General features: G+C 43.4%; 1 protein-coding gene across 6 annotated transcripts in view; it reads right to left on the minus strand.

Moving 5' to 3' along the window:
* Window positions 1–21,886, minus strand: part of cntfr (ciliary neurotrophic factor receptor) — a 645,331-nt gene that overhangs the window by 25,281 nt on the left and 598,164 nt on the right. For all 6 annotated transcript variants that reach the window (XM_062972626.1, XM_062972628.1, XM_062972627.1 and 3 more), the window contains one exon: window positions 17,830–17,993. In XM_062972626.1, coding sequence (XP_062828696.1) covers window positions 17,830–17,993 — 164 coding nt within the window. The remainder of the gene's footprint in view (window positions 1–17,829; window positions 17,994–21,886) is intronic.

The following is a 21,886-nucleotide window of genomic DNA, read 5'->3' on the forward strand; positions in this document are numbered from 1 at the left end:
TCGGGTTTTGAACCTGCTACGGATGCGGATGGGATCATAATCACGAAGAAGCAGATCTATATCCCGAGGCTTGTAGAGTTGGAGAACAACCACTATATAGAAGTTTTTTTTGAAACGGTTAAAGTTATAGGAAGGCAAGAAACAAGAGGTGAACAGGTTTCAAAGCGAGCACAGCAGTGCAGACCTAAAGATAGACACACAGCCCTGTTCAAAGCGGGAGAGCTGGCAAAAATATCAGAGAAGCAGCTCAGAGGGAAGCCAAGGAATACGAGGCTCCACATAATATGTTATTTTGCTCTCTGGCAGAGGAACACTTGCCTCAGTTTAGTTTTGGCCTCTTCATTTGCTACCAGTTGCTCTTGAGGCCCTTTGCTTAAAACACAGGTTTTAACCTCCATCGGCCACGCAGGACTGCAAAACGACCAAGGCAATCCAACTTGCACCATCCCTTTCCTTTCGTCTTGTTTACAGTTGGCCATGTCTTTACGACCGACGACACTATAGGTTACTGGGCACTGTTCTGAGTTCAAATTGTTGTTTTATATACTAGCGGTTTTATTTTGTACTGTGCTGTGTGTTTATTTTATGTGTTGTTTTAGGCACCTTGTGCCATGTAAGCTGCCCCGTGTGCCTTTGGGGAGATGGAGGCGGGGTACAAAAATAAAGTAGTTGTTATTATTATTATTATTATTATTATTATTATTATTATTATTATCATCATCATCATCATCATTATCATCCAAGTCATCTATCTATGATCTATCTATCTATCTATCTATCTATCTATCTATCTATCTATCTACCTATCATCTCACTATCTATCATCTATCTATCTATCATCTCACTATCTATCTAGCTATCTATCTATCATCTATCTATCCATCTATCATCCATCTATTTATCATACATCTAACTATCATCTATCTATCTATCTATCTATCTATCTATCTATCTATCTATCTATCTATCATCTATTTCTCTATCATCTCACTATCTATCATCTATCTATCTATCTATCTATCTATCTATCTATCTATCTATCTATCTATCTATCTATCTATCTATCCATCATCCATCTATCTATCATCCATCTAACTATCATCTATCTCTCTATCATCTATCTCTCTATCTCTCTATCTCTCTATCTCTCTATCTATCTATCTATCTATCTATCTATCTATCTATCTATCTATCTATCTGTCTGTCTATCATCCATCTATCTATCTATCATCCATTTATCTATCTATCTATCATCTATCTCTCTATCTATCTATCTATCTATCTATCTATCTATCTATCTATCTATCTATCTATCTATCTGTCTATCATCCATCTATCTATCTATCATCCATTTATCTATCTCTCTATCATCTATCTCTCTATCTATCTATCTATCTATCTATCTATCTATCTATCTATCTGTCTATCATCCGTCTATCTATCTATCATCCATTTATCTATCTATCTATCTATCTATCTATCTATCTATCTATCTATCATCTATCTATCTATGTATCTATCTATCTATCTATCATCTATCTATCTTATATCTCTCTATCATCCATCTAACTATCATCTATCTATCTATCTATCTATCTATCTATCTATCTATCTATCTATCTATCTATCTATCTATCTATCTATCTATTGTGTAAACTATTATAAAAGGTAAAGGTTTTCCCCTGATGTTAAGTCCAGTCATGTCTGACTCTGGGGGTTGGTGCTCATCTCCATTTCTAAGCCAAAGAGCCAGCATTGTCCGTAGACACCTCCAAGGTCATGTGGCCGCTGGCATGATTGCATGGAGCACCGTTACCTTCCCGCTGGAGCAGTACCTATTGATCTACTCACATTTGTGTGTTTTTGAACTGCTAGGTTGCCAGAAACTGGGGCTAACAGTAGGAACTCACCCCACTCCCCAGATTTGAGCCACTGACCTTTGGGTCAGCAAGTTCAGCAGCTCAGCAGTTTAACCTGCTGCACCACCACCAACGCCTAAGAGGCGTCTACAGACATGGAGATGACACAACTAGACTTCACGTCAAGGGGAAACCTTTTAATCTATCCATTTCTATCATCAATCATATCTATTATATACCTATTTATCACCTCTGACTCTTTCTCTCTCCATCCATCCATCTATCTATTTGCATATATTACTTTTCTATCATATCTATTATCTAGCTATCTATCTATCTGTTTCTCTGTCCATCCATCCATCCATCCATCCATCCATCCATCCATCCATCCATCCATCCAATATCTACTCTCCACCTTCTAGCTATCTGTCTGTCTACCTAATGCCTATATCTCTATTCTTGGATTTGTTGTTTCTTGGGGCACTTATACTCTTTGGCAGAGAAGGCTACAGACCTTGTAAAACTACATATTCCAAGATTCCATAGCATGGAGCGGTGGCAGTGAAAGTGGTGTTGAACTGCATTCACTTTACAGTGCAGATGCATCATCTGCCAGAGAGCTCTGCAAACCTTCAAATTTTTAGAGGAGAGAACCATGGCAATTATAAAGTGGTATCAATTGTTATGGATCCCCCGGTGGCGCAGTGGGTTAAATTACTGCTGAACTTGCTGACTGAAAGGTTGGTGGTTCGAATCCAGGGAGCGGGATGAGCTCCCGCTGTTAGCCCCAGCTTCTGCCAACCTAGCAGTTCGAAAACATGCAAATGTGAGTAGACCAATAGGTACCACTTTGGCAGAAAGGCAATAAAGGCATCCATGCAGTCCTGCCGGCAACACAACCAGGAGGTGTCTATGGACAACGCCGGCTCTTCGGCTTAGGAATGGAGATGAGCCCCAATGAGCCAAAACTCCAATCAGTAAAACCTGATACCCTGTTTCCCCGAAAATAAGACATCCCCTAAAAATAAGACCTAGCACGTCTTTGGGAGCAAAAAATAATATAAGACACTGTCTTATTTTCAGGGAAACACGGTAGGTAGACTGTGAACAAGCTGATGCTGCTGTTGTTATTGTTGAGGATGATGGATCTGTGTGAGGATCATGTATTTCAAAGAGGACAAAGAGAACAGCAAAGTCTCAGCTTTGGAGTCCTGGCAAGCTTCCACAGCTTTTAGATATCAGGGGGATATTATGGGAGAAATTAGCTGAGACCAAGATGTCTGAGATGAGCAAATTCAGCCGAAGGAGGTGAGACCGAGAGGAGCAGAATGAGGGCAGCCGGCTCGGAAAGAAGAGCCAGAGAGAGAATAAACAACCAGGCTTCCTGGAGAGAGGAGGGCAAAGGGGAAGCCACTCCAGAAGTGGGGCAATATTAGATATGCAAATGCGCATTTCTTCTTTTGATGGGAAGGAGCGACAGAACCCCCTGCAGCGAACAAAGGGGCCGTTTAATGAGCCAAAGCATCCGGCAAATGGAACAAGAAAAGGAGTCGCAGGAATGGAGACCTGCATGCCTGGGAGGGAGCAGAGGTGGCTCTCTCTTCCAAATATGACCTCCTTACACATATTTAAACGTGGCTCTCGTGTCTCCTCTTAACCTTCTCTTCTTCTGGTTAAACACTCCCAACTCCCTAAGCTGCGCTTCATAGGAATTCATGGGTTCCAGACCTGTCGTCGTTTTGGTGGCTCTTTTCCCTTGTTCCATATTCTTGAATCGTTTTTGCCCAGAACTGGATACATGGGTTATTATTCCTAGTGAGGACTGATCAAAGCAGAACACAGTAGGACTATGACTTCCCTAAATCCAGACACTATAATAATAATAATAATAATAATAATAATAATAATAATAATAATAATAACTGGTCTTTCTGGAACACAACACACCAGACATCACAGTTGTGGAAAAGAACAAGGTTTGGATCATTGATGTTGCCATCCCAGGTGACAGTCGCATTGAAGAAAAACAACAGGAAAAACTCAGCCGCTATCAGGACCTCAAGATTGAACTTCAAAGACTCTGGCAGAAATCAGTGCAGGTGGTCCCAGTGGTGATGGGCACACTGGGTGCCGTGCCAAAAGATCTCAGCCGGCATTTGGAAACAATAGACATTGACAAAATTACGATCTGCCAACTGCAAAAGGCCACCCTGCTGGGATCTGCGGGCATCATCCGAAAATACATCACACAGTCCTAGACACTTGGGAAGTGTTCGACTTGTGATTTTGTGAAACGAAATCCAGCATGTCTATCTTGTTTGCTGTGTCATACAACGTCGTTGTGTCAATAATAATAATAATAATACTTTATTTATACCCCGCCACCATCTCCCCAACGGGGATTCGGGGCGGCTAACATGGGGCCACACCCAGAGCAATACAATATAATACAATACAATATAAAACAGCATACCATAACACAATTAAAAGCAATACAATACATGATGATAGACATTACATCAAAAAAGAAAAAAACAGTAAAAACAGGGCGGCCGCAAGAACACAAGAATAAAAACTTGAAGTGAGAGGGACAGAGGAGTACTCCACTGTGGACAGGGACACATGATAGTGGGGCAATCTAGAGGGTAGATGTTAAGGGGGGAGCAATACAGAAACATATAACAGAAATTACTCACCGAAAGCACAGCGGAAGAGCCATGTTTTCAAGTCTTTCCTAAAAGCTAACAAAGTGGGAGCTTGCCTGATCTCGGTGGGTAGTGAATTCCATAGTCGAGGGGCAACAGCGGAAAAGGCTCTCTCCCTTGTACTCACAAGGCGGGCCTGGGATATAGACAGCGGTGATAGAAGGGCCTCGCAATGGTCGGGCAGGTTTATGGTAGGAGATACGGTCACGAAGGTAGGTGGGTCCCAAACCGTTTAGGGCTTTATAAATGATGGTCTGTACCTTGAATTGGGACCGGAAAATGAACGGCAGCCAGTGGAGCTCCTTGAACAGGGGAGTAGATCTCTCCCTGTAACTTGCCCCTGTTATTAATCTGGCAGCCGAGCGTTGGACCAGATTGTAATTTCCGGGCCGTCTTCAAGGGAAGCCCCACGTAGAGCGCATTACAGTAGTCCAGTCTAGAGGTAACTAGGGCATGGACCACCCTGGTCAAGTCAGACTTCACGAGGTATGGTCGCAGTTGGCGCACAAGTTTGAGTTGTGCAAAGGCCCTCCCGGCCACTGCCGACACCTGAGCCTCAAGCGTCAACGCTGAATCCAGGAGGACCCCCCAAACTGCGGACCTGTGATTTCAGGGGGAGTGCAACCCCGTCCAGCACAGGTTGCCACCCAATACCCCGATCCGACGCATGACTGACCAGGAGGGCCTCTGTCTTGTCGGGATTGATCCTCAGCTTGTTCCTCCTCATCCAGTCCGCCACAGCGGCCAGGCACTGGTTCAGCATCCGAGGGGCTTCCTTGGAGTTAGATGGAAACGAGTAGTGGATTTGCGTGTCATCTGCGTAGAGATGGCAACACCCTCCAAAACTCCGGATGACCTCTCCCAGCGGTTTCATGTAGATGTTAAATAGCATGGGGGATAGGATAGACCCTTGCGGAACCCCACAGGTCAATGGCCAGGGGTCCGAGCAGGTGTCCCCCAGCTTCATCATCTGGGAACGGCCCTCCAGGAAGGACTGGAGCCACTGCAAAACCGTGCCACCAAGGCCCATCCCAGAGAGCCTCCCCAGAAGGATACCATGGTCGATGATATCGAAAGCCGCTGAGATGTCCAGGAGAACTAGCAGGGTCACACTCCCCCCATCCAGTTCCCTGCAGAGGTCATCCACCAAGGCGACCAAAGCCGTCTCAGTACTGTGCCCAGGCCTGAAGCCAGACTGTGAGCAGTCCAGAAAATCGGTGTCATCGAGAAACCCCTATACTCCTATGGATGCAGCCTAGAATCATCACATTAGTTTTTTAAGCTGCTGCGTCACCATCTTGGCTCATGTTACGATGCAGCCTAGAATCGCATTGGCCTTTTAGGCTGTTGCGTCACACTTTTGGCTTATGTTATAATGCAGCTTAAAATTTCATTGGCATTTTAAGCTAATGCATCACACTCTTGGCTCATGTTATGATGCAGTCTAGAATCACATTGGCTTTTTAAGCTGCTGCATTACACTTTTGGCTCATGTTATGATGCAGTCTAGAATTACACTGGCCTTTTAATCTGCTGCATCACACTTTTGGCTCATGTTATGATGCAGCCAAGAATTTCATTAGCCTTTGAAGCTGATGCGTCACACCCTTGGCTCATGTTACGATGCAGCCTAGAATCATATGGGCTTTTTAAGTTGCTGCATCACATTATTGGCTCAGTCTAGATTTGCATTGGCCTTTGAATCTGCTGTGTCATGCTGTTGGCTCATGTAACTATGCAGTCTAGAATCACGTGGGCCTTTTAAGCTGCTGCATCACACTGTCGGCTCATGTTATGTTGCAGCCTAGAATTGAATTAGCTCATTTAGCTGCTGCATCACGCTCTTGGCTCATGTCATATCACTCATTCTAAATCTCCACATTTGACTGTGACTTCCTGTGCGGCACAATGGGCTGGACTAGATGACCTTTGGGGGTCCCTTCTGAATCTAGGTTTCTCCAGTTCTAAGGGGGGAGGGGTGTCTAGAAGTGCTTTCTAGTTCTCTTGAATGTGATTCTATTTTAGGGTAATGCCCCTCTCACATTTCAGACTTTAGACCCATAAAGCTAGCACGGGGACCATGTAATCCTCCTCCTCCTTCTCCTCTTTCTCTGGAAATTATCCCCTGCTATAAATAACCCAGCACAATCTCTTCATTTTCTGCTTCGTGGGAATAATGATGCTGCCAGTTAGGCTTCATTAAGTTAGCAAATTAGCAAATAATCAGGATGCCCCTGCATGCTTCCAGCTCCGTCCGGGCCTGAGCGTTTGCAGGGAGGCGGATTCTGGAAAAGGCACCAGACGTTTCCTTGTTCGGAGGTCTCCCTCCCGCTCCCTCCTTCCTGAGCCTGCCTTCAATTTCAAAGAGGGACGAGAAGGTGCAGCAAGATATTAATTTAAGACAGATGCAAGGGAGGGGGGAACAAAATAGGTAGGGAGAAAAAAGGAACGAGAAGAGCCCCAAATTGCTCCATTCCTATTTCACTCACACTCTACAAAACGAGGGAAAAATTGTGACCAGATGATTAGAAAAGTTGAAATCAAACTCAGCTGCCGACGCCAGAGCCTCTGCTTCTCTCTCTCTCCCCCTTTTGTAGTCTTTTGACCTTGGCTTCCAGGCGGATGATGATGCTTCTGGAGCCCTGGCATCATCATCAACAACAATCAGACTCTGGGTTCGAATCCCTGCTTGGCCATGAAGTCACACTTTCTCAGCCTTTGGGCAAACATTGGCCATCCCTCCCGGTGTTTTGGACTTCGACTCCAACAATTCCTAACAGCCCACCTGCAGATTTGATCAGTATGCCTTCTATAAGGGTTGAATGAAAAGTAATGCCTTCACCTTCGTAACTCCTCAACAGATGGCAGTCCTGGCTTGTTCAGTAGACTCTCCTCTACAGTTCCATTTGGCGAGAAGCCTTAGCATTGAACGGTTGTGTTGCTAAAGTGCGAAGTATGGAACCCTGCGCAGACGGGGAAGCGTTAGCATTGAACAGTTGTGTTGTTAAAGTGAGAAGTAGGGAACCCTGTGCAGACAGGGAAGCCTTAGCATTGGACGGTTGTGTTGTTAAAGTGCAAAGTATGGAACCCTGCGTAGACGGGGAAACCTTAGCATTGGACGGTTGTGTTGTTAAAGTGCAAAGTATGGAACCCTGCACAGACGGGGAAGCCTTAGCATTGGACGGTTGTGTTGTTAAAGTGCAAAGTATGGAACCCTGCGTAGACGGGGAAACCTTAGCATTGGACGATTGTGTTGTTAAAGTGCAAAGTATGGAACCCTGCGTAGACGGGGAAACCTTAGCATTGGACGGTTGTGTTGTTAAAGTGCAAAGTATGGAACCCTGCGTAGACGGGGAAACCTTAGCATTGGACGGTTGTGTTGTTAAAGTGCAAAGTATGGAACCCTGCGTAGACGGGGAAACCTTAGCATTGGATGATTGTGTTGTTAAAGTGCAAAGTATGGAACCCTGCGTAGACAGGGAAACCTTAGCATTGGACGGTTGTGTTGTTAAAGTGCAAAGTATAGAACCCTGCACAGATGGGGAAGCCTTAGCATTGAACGGTTGTGTTGTTAAAGTGCGAAGTATGGAACCCTGCGCAGATGGGGAAGCCTTAGCATTGAACGGTTGTGTTGTTAAAGTGCAAAGTATGGAACCTTGCACAGACGGGGAAGCCTTAGCATTGAACGGTTGTGTTGTTAAAGTGCAAAGTATAGAACCCTGCGCAGATGGGGAAGCCTTAGCATTGAACGGTTGTGTTGTTAAAGTGCGAAGTATGGAACCCTGCGCAGATGGGGAAGCCTTAGCATTGAACGGTTGTGTTGTTAAAGTGCCAAGTATGGAGCCCTGCACAGACGGGGAAGCCTTAGCATTGAACAGTTGTGTTGTTAAAGTGTGAAGTATGGAACCCTGCACAGACAGGAAGCCTTAGCATTGAACGGTTGTGTTGTTAAAGTGTGAAGTATGGAATCCTGTGCAGACGGTCGGTCAATGCGACTTAAGCAACGTGCAGTCACTGAATTCTTGACAGCAGAATGTCTCACCCCAAAGGAGATTCATCAGAGAATGCAAGCTTTTTAGGGTGACTGTGTTGATGTGAGTCCTGTGTGTCGTTGGGTGAGTAAGTTTAAAGATGTTGAGGTGGGAACATCTGACTTGCTTGACAAACAAAGAGTTGGACGTCCTGTGACAGCACCCACCGAGTTTCACAAGCCAAAGGTTGACAGATTGATTCAAGACGATCGTCGTATCCCTCGAAGAGAAATTTTAAGCATATTCGGCATTTCACAAGAACGTGTGGGTCACATTATTGCTTTGCTTGGCTATCGGAAGATCTGTTCACGATGGGTCCTGTGAGACGCCGTATGCAGAAACAGAGTGTCGACTTCTTCTGTGACAGCTTCAGAAAACATGTTCATCGTTGGCAGAAATGTATCCAATTGTCGATCTTGACAGACTAGAGAGATGGGCCAAAACTAACAAAATGAAGTTCAACAGGGACAAATGCAAGATATTTCACTTCGGCAGAAAAAATGGAAATCAAAGATACAGAATGGGGGATGCCTGGCTTGACAGCAGTGTGTGCGAAAAAGACCTTGGAGTCCTCGTGGGGAGGAAGAGAAACATGAGCCAACAATGTGATGCGGCTGCTAAAAAAGCCAATGGGATTCTGGCCTGCATCAATAGGGGAATAGCGTCTAGATCCAGGGAAGTTATGCTCCCCCTCTATTCTGCCTTGGTCAGACCACACCTGGAATCACACTGTGTCCAATTCTGGGCACCACAGTTGAAGGGAGATGTTGACAAGCTGGAGAGCGTCCAGAGGAGGGCGACTAAAATGATTAAGGGTCTGGAGAACAAGCCCTATGAGGAGCGGCTTAAAGAGCTGGGCATGTTTAGCCTGCAGAAGAGAAGGCTGAGAGGAGACATGATAGCCATGTACAAATATGTGAAGGGAAGTCATAGGGAGGAGGGAGCAAGCTTGTTTTCTGCTGCCCTGCAGACTAGGACACGGAACAATGGCTTCAAACGACAGGAAAGGAGATTCCACTTGAACATCAGGAAGAACTTCCTCACTGTGAGGGCTGTTCGACAGTGGAACTCTCTCCCCGGGGCCGTGGTGGAGGCTCCTTCCTTGGAGGCTTTTAAGCAGAGGCTGGATGGCCATCCGTCGGGGGTGCTTTGAATGCGATTTCCTGCTTCTTAGCAGGGGGTTGGACTGGATGGCCCATGTGGTCTCTTCCAACTCTACTATTCTATGATTCTATGATGATGTCGAAAAGCAAATAGTGGTTGTTAAAGAGCACATTCTCAGGATTATTTCTGCGTTTGATTTATTAAAATATTCCCATCCAAACCCAAGTAACGAAGGTGGAGGCATTACTTTTCATTCAATCCTCGTATTTCAAGGCTCAAAGTCATTAATAAAGATGCTGCACAGCCTTTTTAGACCCAGGACAGGTCCTCCCCGTGTGATGAGTGGATTTAAATGAAATTACATGATTGGGGTCTGTCTAAGGGCATATTACGGCCTGGCAAGACTTAAGAAACCATCCTAACACGGAACCTGTAAAATGCCTTTATGGAGGAGGTGAAGGGTTTGATTGACTTTGGCATGAAAACTGCTGAACTGAAGATGACTGACCTGGGAACTTTTGGTGTAAACAAAACATGTTTACATAGTTGGAGACAATTACTCTTTTAAGTTAAGGAAGCCAGAAACAATGGCTCTGAACAATGTGTTGTTGAAGGCTTTCATGGCCGGAATCACTGGCTTGCTGTGAGTTTTCCGGGCTGTATGGTCATGTTCCAGAAGCATTCTCTCCTGACTTTTCGCCCACATCTATGGCAGGCATCCTCAGAGGTTGTGAGTTCTGTGGGAAACGAGGCAAGTGTGGAAAGTCCAGGGTGGGAGAAAAAAACAAAACAAAACTCTTGTCTGCCTGAAGCAAGTGTGAATGTTGCAATTGACCACCTTGACTAGCATTGAGTAGCCTTGCAGCTTCAAAGCCTATATTGGTTTCTTGTATTTTGTATGATGTAGACATATATTTTATGTTTTTACTATGTATAAACTCCTCTGAGTCCCTATGGGAGATAGAGTGGTATATAAATACAGTTTGTTGTTGTTGTTGTTGTTGTTGTCTGCTTCCTAACTGGGGAAATCCTTTGTTAGGAGGTGTTAGCTGGCCCTGATTGTTTCCTGTCTGACTTGGCTTTGTGAGCAGGTGTTTAATGAGTGAATTCTGTTGGCTCGACTCGGTCCGGATTAAGGTTTATGTATAAGGTGTTGTGGACGAATGGCTCAAGTATTTTATCATGTATGATTCTTGTATTTTGTTAAATTACCCAATTGTTTTAATTGCTTATGTTTTATCTTTTTGTACTGTATATTGGCATTGAATTTTGCCAGATTGTGAGCCGCCCTGAGTCCCTTCGGGTGAGAAGGGCGGGATAGAAATGATGGAAATAAACATACAAATAAATAAATAATCCCCCTGTTTTTGAGTGTTGTTCTTTATTTACTGTACTGATTTTTTAAAAATTTAAATACAGTAGAGTCTCACTTATCCAAGCCCTGCTTATCCAAGCCTCTGGATAATCCAAGCCATTTTTGTAGTCAATGTTTTCAATATATCGTGATATTTTGGTGCTAAATTCGTAAATACAGTAATTACAACATAGCATTACTGCGTATTGAACTACTTTTTCTGTCAAATTTGTTGTATAACACGAAGTTTTGGTGCTTAGTTTGTAAAATCATAACCTAATTTGATGTTTAATAGACTTTTCCTTAATCCCTCCTTATTGTCCAAGATATTCGCTTATCTAAGGTTCTGCCGGCCCGTTTAGCTTGGATAAGTGAGACTCTACTGTACTAGTAGCCAGATTGTGTTCATTTTCATGTTTTCATCCTTTGTGTTGAAATTGTCCATGTGCTAGTGGATTTCAGTGTATTTATTACGGTCTTACCTTTTATGTGTTTTAATGTAATTTTTTATCCTGTATTTTTGTTTTAATTGATATATTGCATTATTGTTTTATCTGTTTTATATTGTGATTGTATTATGTTGCTTATATTTTTTCCTTATGTTGTTTGGGCCTCTGCCCCATGTAAGCCGCCCCGAGTCCCCATGGGGAGATGGTGGCGGGGTATAAATAAAGTATTATTATTATTGTTATTATTATTATTATTATTATTATTTTATTATGACACAGCAAACAAGATAGATATGCTGATTTCATATCACAAAATCACAAGTCGAACACTTCCCAAGTGTCTAGGACTGTGTGATGTATTTTTGGGTGATGCGTGCAGAGCCCAGTAGGGTGGCCTTTTGCAGTTGGCAGATCGTAATTTTGTCAATGTCTATTGTTTCCAAATGCCGGCTGAGATCTTTTGGCACGGCACCCAGTGTGCCCATCACCACCGGGACCACCTGCACTGGTTTCTGCCAGAGTGTTTGAAGTTCAGTCTTGAGGTCCTGATAGCGGCTGAGTTTTCCCTGTTGTTTTTCGTCAATGCGACTGTCACCTGGGATGGCGACATCAATGATCCAAACCTTTTTCTTTTCCACAACTGTGATGTCTGGTGTGTTGTGTTCCAGAACTTTGTCAGTCTGGATTTGGAAGTCCCATAGTATCTTTGCGTGCTCATTTTCCAATACTTTTGCAGGTTTGTGATCCCACCAGTTCTTTGCTGCTGGGAGGTTGTACCTGAGGCATAAGTTCCGATGAATCATTTGGGCCACATAGTTGTGCCTCTGTTTGTAGTCTGTCTGTGCAATATTCTTACAGCAGCTGAGGATATGATCAATGGTTTTGTCAGCTTCCTTGCACAGTCTGCATTTTGGGTCATCAGCTGATTTTTCGATCTTGGCCTGAATTGCCTTTGTCCTGATGTCTTGCTCCTGGGCTGCAAGGATCAGGCCTTCTGTCTCCTTCTTCAGGGTCCCATTCGTGAGCCAGAGCCAGGTCTTCTCCTTATCAGCTTTTCCTTCAATTTTGACAAGGAACTTCCCATGCATCATCATCATCATCATCATCATCATTATTATTATTATTCTCTGTGTCGTCTGACATGGCTCTGAATGTCTGTGTGTCTATTTCTCTTTCTGAAAGTGCCTGACGCACTCCTAAAGTTGGAAGAAAACCCCAAGGGCCATCATATCCAAGCCTTTTCTGCAGCTCAGGAAAAGCACAATCCAAGCACCCTCGACAGATGACCGTACACTCAGAGGCAGTGTATTCCTCCAAAGCCCACCTGTGCCATGCAACTACTGCAATTTCCTACTTCGTTTTGGAGACATTTTCCGCCCGCCCTTGGCCTCCACCCCAGAGAAAAGCAATAATCAAGGGGAAATATGATAACCGCCAGGCAATTTCCATGTCCCTGACAGGACGGAGTGTTATGACAGGAGATAGTTTATCTCCTCTCCATAATCTATCGCACCGGGGAGCACATAAATGCTGTGACATTTATACTTTAAATACCTTTTTACATCTTGCCGGGCAAGTTTTATGTTGAACATATGTACGCGAATACAGAGCCCTCCCGCTTTTTTAGATCAGCGGAGAGGGGCGGCTGCATCTTTGAAAGCAAAAGACGGGGGGAGAAAAATAATAAGGGAGTTAAAAGAGAGATGAAGAAGGGAAGAAGAGACGGAGGGGAGAGGAGGAGACCACCTCTTTGCGCTCCTTTTGTTTTGTGAACTGAAATAAAGGCGGCAATCAAGACGGCGGCACTGTTTCAGCAGGTGCCAATGTCGCTCCAAGGACGCCGATTAACGCTGCAAATAGAAAGCAACTTGCATCGTGTTTGGGACTCTGGAAATTAAGCTTCTTCCCTTGCAAAATGTGGAGATAGGGAATCCCTACTCAGGTTTCCTTCTCAGAGAAATGGGGGAAATAATGACATCCCACCTGGGAACGGAAATGGCACACCTCCTCTAGCCAAGGAATCCCCACAGAAGACCCACCATAAGCTGGATTCAATATGAAGATATGTAACAACAAAGGCAATGTCACAACAGACTCCACAACGGACAGATTACGGTTAAGACAGCATCTTCCATGCCATGGGGTCAAATCATAGGGTGAATCTACACCGTAGGAATAATGCAGTTTGATACCACTTGAACCGCCAAGAATATTTTTTTATGGAATACTGGGAGTTGTAGTTTGCTGAGGCACTAACACTCTTTGGTAGAGGGTAAGGACCTTGCAAAACTCCAGCTTTCATGATTCCATTGAGCCATGGATGTTCAAAGAGGCATTAAACCTCATTAATTCTATAGTGTAGATCAAGCATGGGCAAATTTGGGCCCTCCAATCGGTAGACTGTTAGTAATTGTGGGAGTTAAAGTCCAAAACACCTGGAGGGAGGGTCAAAGTTTGGCAACCACATTTAATTGACTTTAGATATTAGGTATGATACAATCATAAGGTTGGAAGAGACCCCCATGGCCATGCAGTCCAATTCAAAATCTGGCTACCAGTATTTTAAAAAAACCCACTAAAATCAGATCAGTAAATAAGGAACAACACTCTAAAAACAGAGGAATTCCAGACATGACTCAATCAGGGGCAGCTAATGACTCTGAACAAAGGATTGTCCCAGGCAGGAAGAAGCCAGGACATGAAGCTTGCTAGACTATTCAAGGCTAATCAAGGTGATTAATTACAACATTCACTTTGGCCTCCAACTGACAAGAGTTCTTTCTCCCACCCTGGACCTTCCACAGATGTATAAACCTTCCTTGCCTAGTTTCCAACAGACCTCACAACCTCTGAGGATGTCTGCCACAGATGTGGGTTGAAACGTCAGGAGAGAAAGCTTCTGGAACATGACCGTACAGCCCGAAAGACTCACAGCAACCCAGCTCTGTAACCCTTTTTAGGAGATAGGTGCAACTATACTAACATTTCCAGAACATGGACAGGAAAACCCTGGAAACCGAGCTAGAAAACAAACTACCCTGGTTATCTTTAGGCAGGGAGCAGCATGTAAGGTGGCAAAGGTAATGGCAAAAGGCCACAAATACAGAAATACTTTGCCACTAGAAGGCTTGAAGTTGAATTAATTCAGATGACTGTTTGTGAACTTGATTATTAGCAACATTTGTTGTTTTTCAGATCTTCTGGTAACACCTATGGCAATGGAGTCCAACTGATTCCAAACTGCAACAGCAATTCACAGCAAACAAACTCTAAGCTGTAAATAAATGTCTTCCTCACTTTCTATCTTGTCCATCTCTTCCTTGAATTGCTTGGCCCAGAACTAGACTACGACTTCCCTTGATCTCGACACTATCCTCCTATGGATGCAGGTAGGAGGTCAGCTGTGACCAGCAGTGCTGTGGAATTTGAAGAGGCACAAATGGAGGGCGAAAGGGCAAAACGTGCCAACACTAACCAGGACCGCCTTCCACCTGGAATCCAATGTCTTCATTGTGGAAGAACATGTGGGTCAAGAATAGGGTTCCACAGTCCCCTACATACCCACCACCAGAACACTACACCTGGAAGAAAATCATCCTTGGACTACAAAGGATTGCCTAAGTAAGTAAGCAGACTTGAATTGCATTGGCTTTTCTAGATGCTGCATCACACTCTTGGCTCATGTTCAGCCTGTGTTCCACTAAGCCAGATATCACCAATTTTATATCTGTGGACACTTCAATGAGCCCAAAGCCCACACGTTTCCAATGTGCCCAGCCATGCAGCATTTTTTGCACAAATTGCATGGATTCAGATGGCTATTTCTGCCGCCTCGTTTCCAAAGACTTTTAGAAAGTTAGAGCCGAGTGAGGTTTTGCATCCTTTTGATCAATAGCAATCTTTGTGATGATTAATGGGTCACACGGAGGGCTCTTAATGGAGGTGTGTGTGCGCTGCATGCTTATTTTCAGCATTCCCTTTCAAATGGTTTTATGTGGTTTTAAATTATGGGTGTTTTAGCACGAGAGCTAATTTAATTGCTTTTGCAAAACTTTGGGTATCATTAGAGGGCCTTAAAAAAAAGCTGTGTCTTGTTTTTAACCTTGTAAACTGCCTTGGGTTCCTTGTTAGGAGAAAGGTAGGACATAAATTAAATTAAATCAAAGAAGGAAAGATAGAAAGGGAAAGAAATCAGTATGATGTAGTGCAAGCATGGGCAATCTGGGTGCTCCAGGTGTTTTGGACTTCAACTCCCAGTATTCCTAACAGTCTCAGGCCCTTTCCTTTCTGGCAGATTTGTCTTCTCTGCAGATTTGCAAACAAAAACTGTTTAGCCATCAGTGAGGAGTGCTTGGATTGTGTCTTCCCGCCAAGGGGTTGGACTAGATGGCCCCTGGGAGTCCCTCTCAACTCCAGGCTTCTCTCATTCCATCCAGGTCTTGACCCAAAACAATTGAGCCTCAAGTCCTGTAAATCCCACCAAATGTCTTTGAGAAGCCATTTTTCCCCTGCGGTTGTCATCATTATCATCATCATCAACTTAATTTATACTTCATTCTTCCTCCTAAACTGGGACCGAACGGCTCTTCCATTAAAAACAAAGTACAGTATGGTGCAAGACATACAAAAGTTGACATTTAAAGAGGAATCAAAGTATCCAGAGTATTATAGCAATTTAAAACATCCCTCTAAAAATGGATAAAGTGGCATTTAAAATAGTTCAATAAAAACAATAGCGCAGCCTCTAAAGCTTGTCGTTTAAGACACTTTGGTTTTCTAAAAGGTTTTGGCTCTGAAATACTGGTCTGATTAGAGGGAATATAATAAGACATTGAAATAAGGGAATATGCCAGGCATGGGCCAACTTGGGCCCTCCAGGTGTTTTGGACTTCAACTCCCACAATTCCTAACAGCCGGTAGGCTGTTAGGAATTGTGGGAGTTGAAGTCCAAACACCTGGAGGGCCCAAGTTGGCCCATGCCTGGCATATGCTGTATGTTGTGGTTCAGTCTGATAATGAAGGGGGATTTGGGTTTATGCAGGCTGACCCAAGCAATGCTGAAGAGAGAAATCTCGAAGGCTCGGATGCTGGAAATGTTGAAGGCTCTGGCTCTGAACTGTCAGAGAGGCCGCAGGCTAGCGAGGAAATAGAAACTAATGAGAAGGGTGATCTTTCCCAGGAGTTCAAACATTAACAAGTTCCAGGTGTTTCTGGCAGTGACTCAGAGGAGTCTTCCTTAGATAGAGATACAAGGTTAAGGTTAAAGGTTCATCATCCAAGACGTTCCCTTGGAATCGCTAACAAACGCGTGGGAACTCAAGGACAGAGAAATGCTTTTATGGCTTGTAAACATGGGTAAATACAGGAGAGACAGGGAAAGATTTCAGACAAAGCAATGTTGATTTTTGGAAGCACATCTCCTGCCTTGTTTTAGGATTCTGGTTTATGTTCATGCCTGGATTTTACACTAAATTTCATGTTGCCTTGTTTTCTGGACTAATTTCCTATATCAGAGACTTGGGACTGTATTCTGCAAATTGCTTTTACCTTTGGATTATAGCCTCTGTGACTGACTGCCTTTGCATTTGAATATTGCTTTTTACTGACTGCCTTTGCATTTGGATGTTTGCCTTCTTTACTACTTTTTATTCAGATTTTGCTACCCTGTTTCCCTGAAAATAAGACATCCCCGGAAAATAAGACCTAGTAGAGGTTTTGCTGAATTGCTAAATATAAGGCCTCCCCTGAAAGTAAGAGCTAGCAAAGTTTGTGTTTGGAAGCATGCCCGCCAAACAGAACACTACAGTATGCGGGATTAGTAAATGTACATACCATAGAGTGTTGTACATGGAAATAATGGTAATAACAAGAAATTCTTGATAGGATTCAGTTTGTCTGGTTATGCTGGTTTGTGATGACAACTACTGTACAGTATATAATGTTCATTTTTTATTCAACAATAAATGTGAATTCTTCTTCATGGAAAAATAAGACATCCCCTGAAAATAAGACCTAGCACATGTTTGGGAGCAAAAATTAATATAAGACACTGTCTTATTTTTGGGGAAACACGGTATCTTTTATCAATAAATTGTTTAAACCTAGCCTGCTGTGGTGAAGTTAAGAGCTGTTAAGAGCTAGGCGAACCAGTGCTGAGGTGCAACACTGTATTTCTTTAGTATAAGAGGCATATGATGAATATCAATAAGTATTCTCCTGCTTGGGACTATTTCCAAGTATCCCTTCCCATTGGCACCACTGTCCCTCTCCACCCCAACCCCAAAGCCCCTCATTACTCCGGACCCCCACATGTTGCGTGCCACTCACGTGCTGCCACTGGTCAATGATGAGCGGGCGGTACCGCAGGAAGAACTTGAGGGGGAAGGAGTCGGGGTCTGGCCAGGAGGAGGGGTACTGCCAGGTCACCTGCAGGCGCCGGGGGTTGTGGGCGATGGGCTTGGCCACCACGCTCTCCGGAGGGTCCGGCTTTACTGTTCAAAGAAACGAGACACGGAAGAAGAGGGCGGGAGCGGAGGGGAGAGGAAAAGAGTCTTGGTGAGAGACGTGGTTGACTTTTGACAATTCTGGTGGACACAAAATGCTATGCTTTAAACCCCCTTCAATCACTGTTTTGGTTCAGCTATGGGTGCATCTTCACTGTAGAATGAATGCTGTCCGATGCTCCTTCAACGCTCACGGCTATTGAAGCCCGGTGAGATTCTGTGTGCTGTTATACTCTAGCACTGAAGACATCTTTTCACCCAGCACCACCCCAGAGTCCAGTAGTTCTGACTAAAAATGTTTATTGAAGAAAGCTGGTCAAAAGGGGAAAAGGACAGTTCCAAAAGGGACCAGAAGAATAGGGAATATAAAATAGAAGTAATCCAAAAATGCCAAAGTACATAAAATACAGAACAGTACTTCAAACATAAATCCATAAACACGAAAGCAAGAACTTTTCCAAGGTAAATGTTTCAAGAAAACAAAAGCATGAACCAGAACAGGAAACTTGAGAATACTTGAATCATGGACTTGAAAGCAGAGACGATAACAACGTCATCTCCTCTGAAAGTCTTGAAGCCAGCACTCTTTAATTCAAGCTCGACCAAGTAGCCATGAGATCATGTCAAATACACCTGGACTTCAAAGTCTTCTCACGGATTCTCTCAGAACATCTAATTAGTCTATTTTTCACTCCTTCCGTTCTTAAGCCTAATCTAGCTTCTTGTGAAAACTCCTCATCAGCTGAAGGCCATTTCTCAAGAAACCTGGAATTTTCACTTTCCCCTCTCTCTTGGGAACGAGTACAGGAATCCAAAACATTGGCCTCATCTGGCTGCAATTCTCTCCTAGCACTGACAGCACATAAAATCCTTTGTCCTCTGAAATGTCAGAAAAATCAGAAAAATCCTCAGCAGCCTACTGAGCGACAGCAAGTGCTCAGAAGATGAGGAAGGGGATGCCGGGATAGATTCATAGTGCCCAGAGGAGGATAGAAATGGCCTCCAGAAGTGGTTCTCAACCTGTGAGTCCCCAGATGTTTTGGCCTTCAACTCTCAGAAATTCTAACGGTTGGCAAACTGAAAAGGAAGGGCCTCGAGGCTGTTAGGAATGGTGGGAGTTGAAGTCCAAAACACCCAGAGGGTCCAATTGGCCCATGCCAGGTACAGAGGCATCCAGAGTTCAACGTGTTAAAATAATTGGCACTTGGTTAATTCAGTTAAGGATGGAGAGGACGAGATGCAGTGATGCTCTTCCCAAATGGACTCAGGAAAATGCAAACAGCTGCAGAGTCCTCTTGATGGTGATGATGATGATGATGATATAATAATATGCATTTTATTTGTTTTCTGCCTCTCCTCAAGTCTCAGTGCTTCTAACGTAAGACGAGAAAAACACACATATTAAAAAGACATAGACCTAAGATTAAAAACTCATTATGTGCTCTTCCTTACTAAGTATCTTTGTCATCTTCTTCCATACTAGGCATCTAAACTCCTGCACTTGTGCTGTGATGGTATGATGTCTTCTTTATGAAAACTAACTGTTTACAACCGATGTGTCTGGGTTGTTGTGAGTTTTCTGGACTGTATTGGCCATGTTCCAGACGAATTCTCTCCTGACGTTTCACCCACATCTATGGCAGGCATCCTCAGAGGATGTGAGATAGTGTGTCTGTTAAAATAAATGATAATTGCCCTCTTGTGCTATAGCGAAGGTTCATCCTGGTTCATCAAAAGATACATGGAAGGTTAATGATGCACCACCAAAGAATGCACAATTTGGAAATGGTTCCACTTGGAAAACCTCTAATAAAACCACAGATTGAGTATTCCATTGTGTGATGGCCAAATGAGTACAGCCTAATATAGATTAAGACAACTTATTTCCTGAACTTCTGATGCTATAAGGTTGAGCATCTTTTTTCCCGAATTCGAATTCAAAACACTCCAAAATTGTCCACTTGGTTGCATGAGCACTACCTTAGCTTTATGATTGTTCAATGTACACAAGCTTTGTTTCATTCACCAAATTATTAAAAAATGTGGTCTATAAAATGACTACACAATGGATTTGGACGTCGGTCTCTAAGAGATCTTGTTTTGCAAGTACAGTAGAGTCTCACTTATCCAACATAAACAGGCCGGCAGAACGTTGGATAAGCAAATATGTTGGATAATAAGGAGGGATTAAGGAAAAGCCTATTAAACATCAAATTAGGTTATGATTTTACAAATTAAGCACCCAAACATCATGCTATACAACAAATTTGACAGAAAAAGTAGTTCAATACGAAATAAAGCTATGTAGTAATTACTGTATTTATGAATTTAGCACCAAAATATCACAATTTATTGAAAACACTGACTACAAAAATGCATTGGATAATCCAGAACATTGGATAAGTGAGTGTTGGATAAGTGAGACTCTACTGTATTCCAAAATCTTTTAAAAATCCAATATTATTATTATTATTATTAAACTTTATTTGTACCCCGCTAGCATCTCCCGAAGGACTCGATGCGGCTTACAAAGGCCAAGGCCTCAACACACAATATAACAATACAAAACAAAGGCAAATTAAAAGAATTAAAACAGTATAAACCACAAGCACATAACCACAAGCAATAACAATACGCTAAAACACAATAGAACTGGGCCAGGCCAGAGTAATGGGTACAAGATTAAAAGTGCTGATGTGACAGGTGATACATAAGGCTTATAGGGCAAGTGCAGAGTGCGATATGCGATCTTAAATCTAATAAAGTGCTTATGGGACTTGGTATTGGAGATTTCCTATTAATCTGGGAAGGCACATTGGAATATATGAACATCTCTGGTCCCAAGTGTTTTGGATAAGGGAGACTTCATCTGGAGCTGTTTTCCATGCACAGAAGTGTATGGAAATGCTTGAAAAAACACACATTGGGTTTCTCTGGCATTGGCCCAACCACATTTTATGTTTAGGATCTTTTGGAGATGGGCAAATTGCTTTCCAACAGCCATGGATTTCATTTGGAGATGACATAGGACACATGTGTCATTCTCAAGGCCTGTGGCATTTTCCTGATGCTGGACTCTTAATTCCTGCATTCCTCATCATTAGATACTATCATCATTGGACACTCAGTGACGCAGTGGGTTAAACCCTTGTGCTGGCAGGACTGATGGCTTGAAGGCTGGGTTGCTGAACTGAAGGTCACCGGTTCGAATTCAACCCAGGGAGAGCATGGATGAGCTCCCTCTGTCAACTCCAGCTTCATGCGGGGACATGAGAGAAGCCTCCCACAAGAATGGTAAAAACAACCAAAGCAATGGTGTCCCCTGGGCAATGTCCTTATAGATGGTCAATTCTCTCACACCAGAAGCAGTTTCTCAAGTCACTCCTGACACAAAAAAAAATCATGACAAGAGCTGATGGGAGTTGTGATACAGGAGCGAAGGCTGCAGTTTGTTCTGTTTTGTCAGGAGAGTGGATTGAGATACAAGGCTTGTGGATAGGATGCCTGACCTTAAAATGTCCCTTAACCTTTCTCCAACCTCAGAGTTAGAAGTGCTGTTGGGTTGCCATTCCCATCATCCCCAACCCGGATGGCGGATAATCAAAACTGATGGGAGTTGTCATTCAATAACATCTGGGGACCAAAACTGGGTAAAAACCCAAGAGCACTGACTGCTATGTAAAATAATTATAATTTGCCCTTTCTCTGTCTCCATAGATTCTCCATCCATGGATTCAGCATCCTTTTGAGGGCCACCATGAGACTGATGTTGCCTTCAATGAAAATGGGTTTGATATTCCCAGAATAGGGCAAGGGACTGGGGATGCTTGTGCATCTCAGCTTTGCAATCCTTTTTTGTTCTTGGAGCAGAAAGGACATCA

The sequence above is a fragment of the Anolis carolinensis genome, chromosome 2, assembly GCF_035594765.1.
Source record: "Anolis carolinensis isolate JA03-04 chromosome 2, rAnoCar3.1.pri, whole genome shotgun sequence".
Classification (NCBI taxonomy): Eukaryota; Metazoa; Chordata; class Lepidosauria; order Squamata; family Dactyloidae; genus Anolis; species Anolis carolinensis.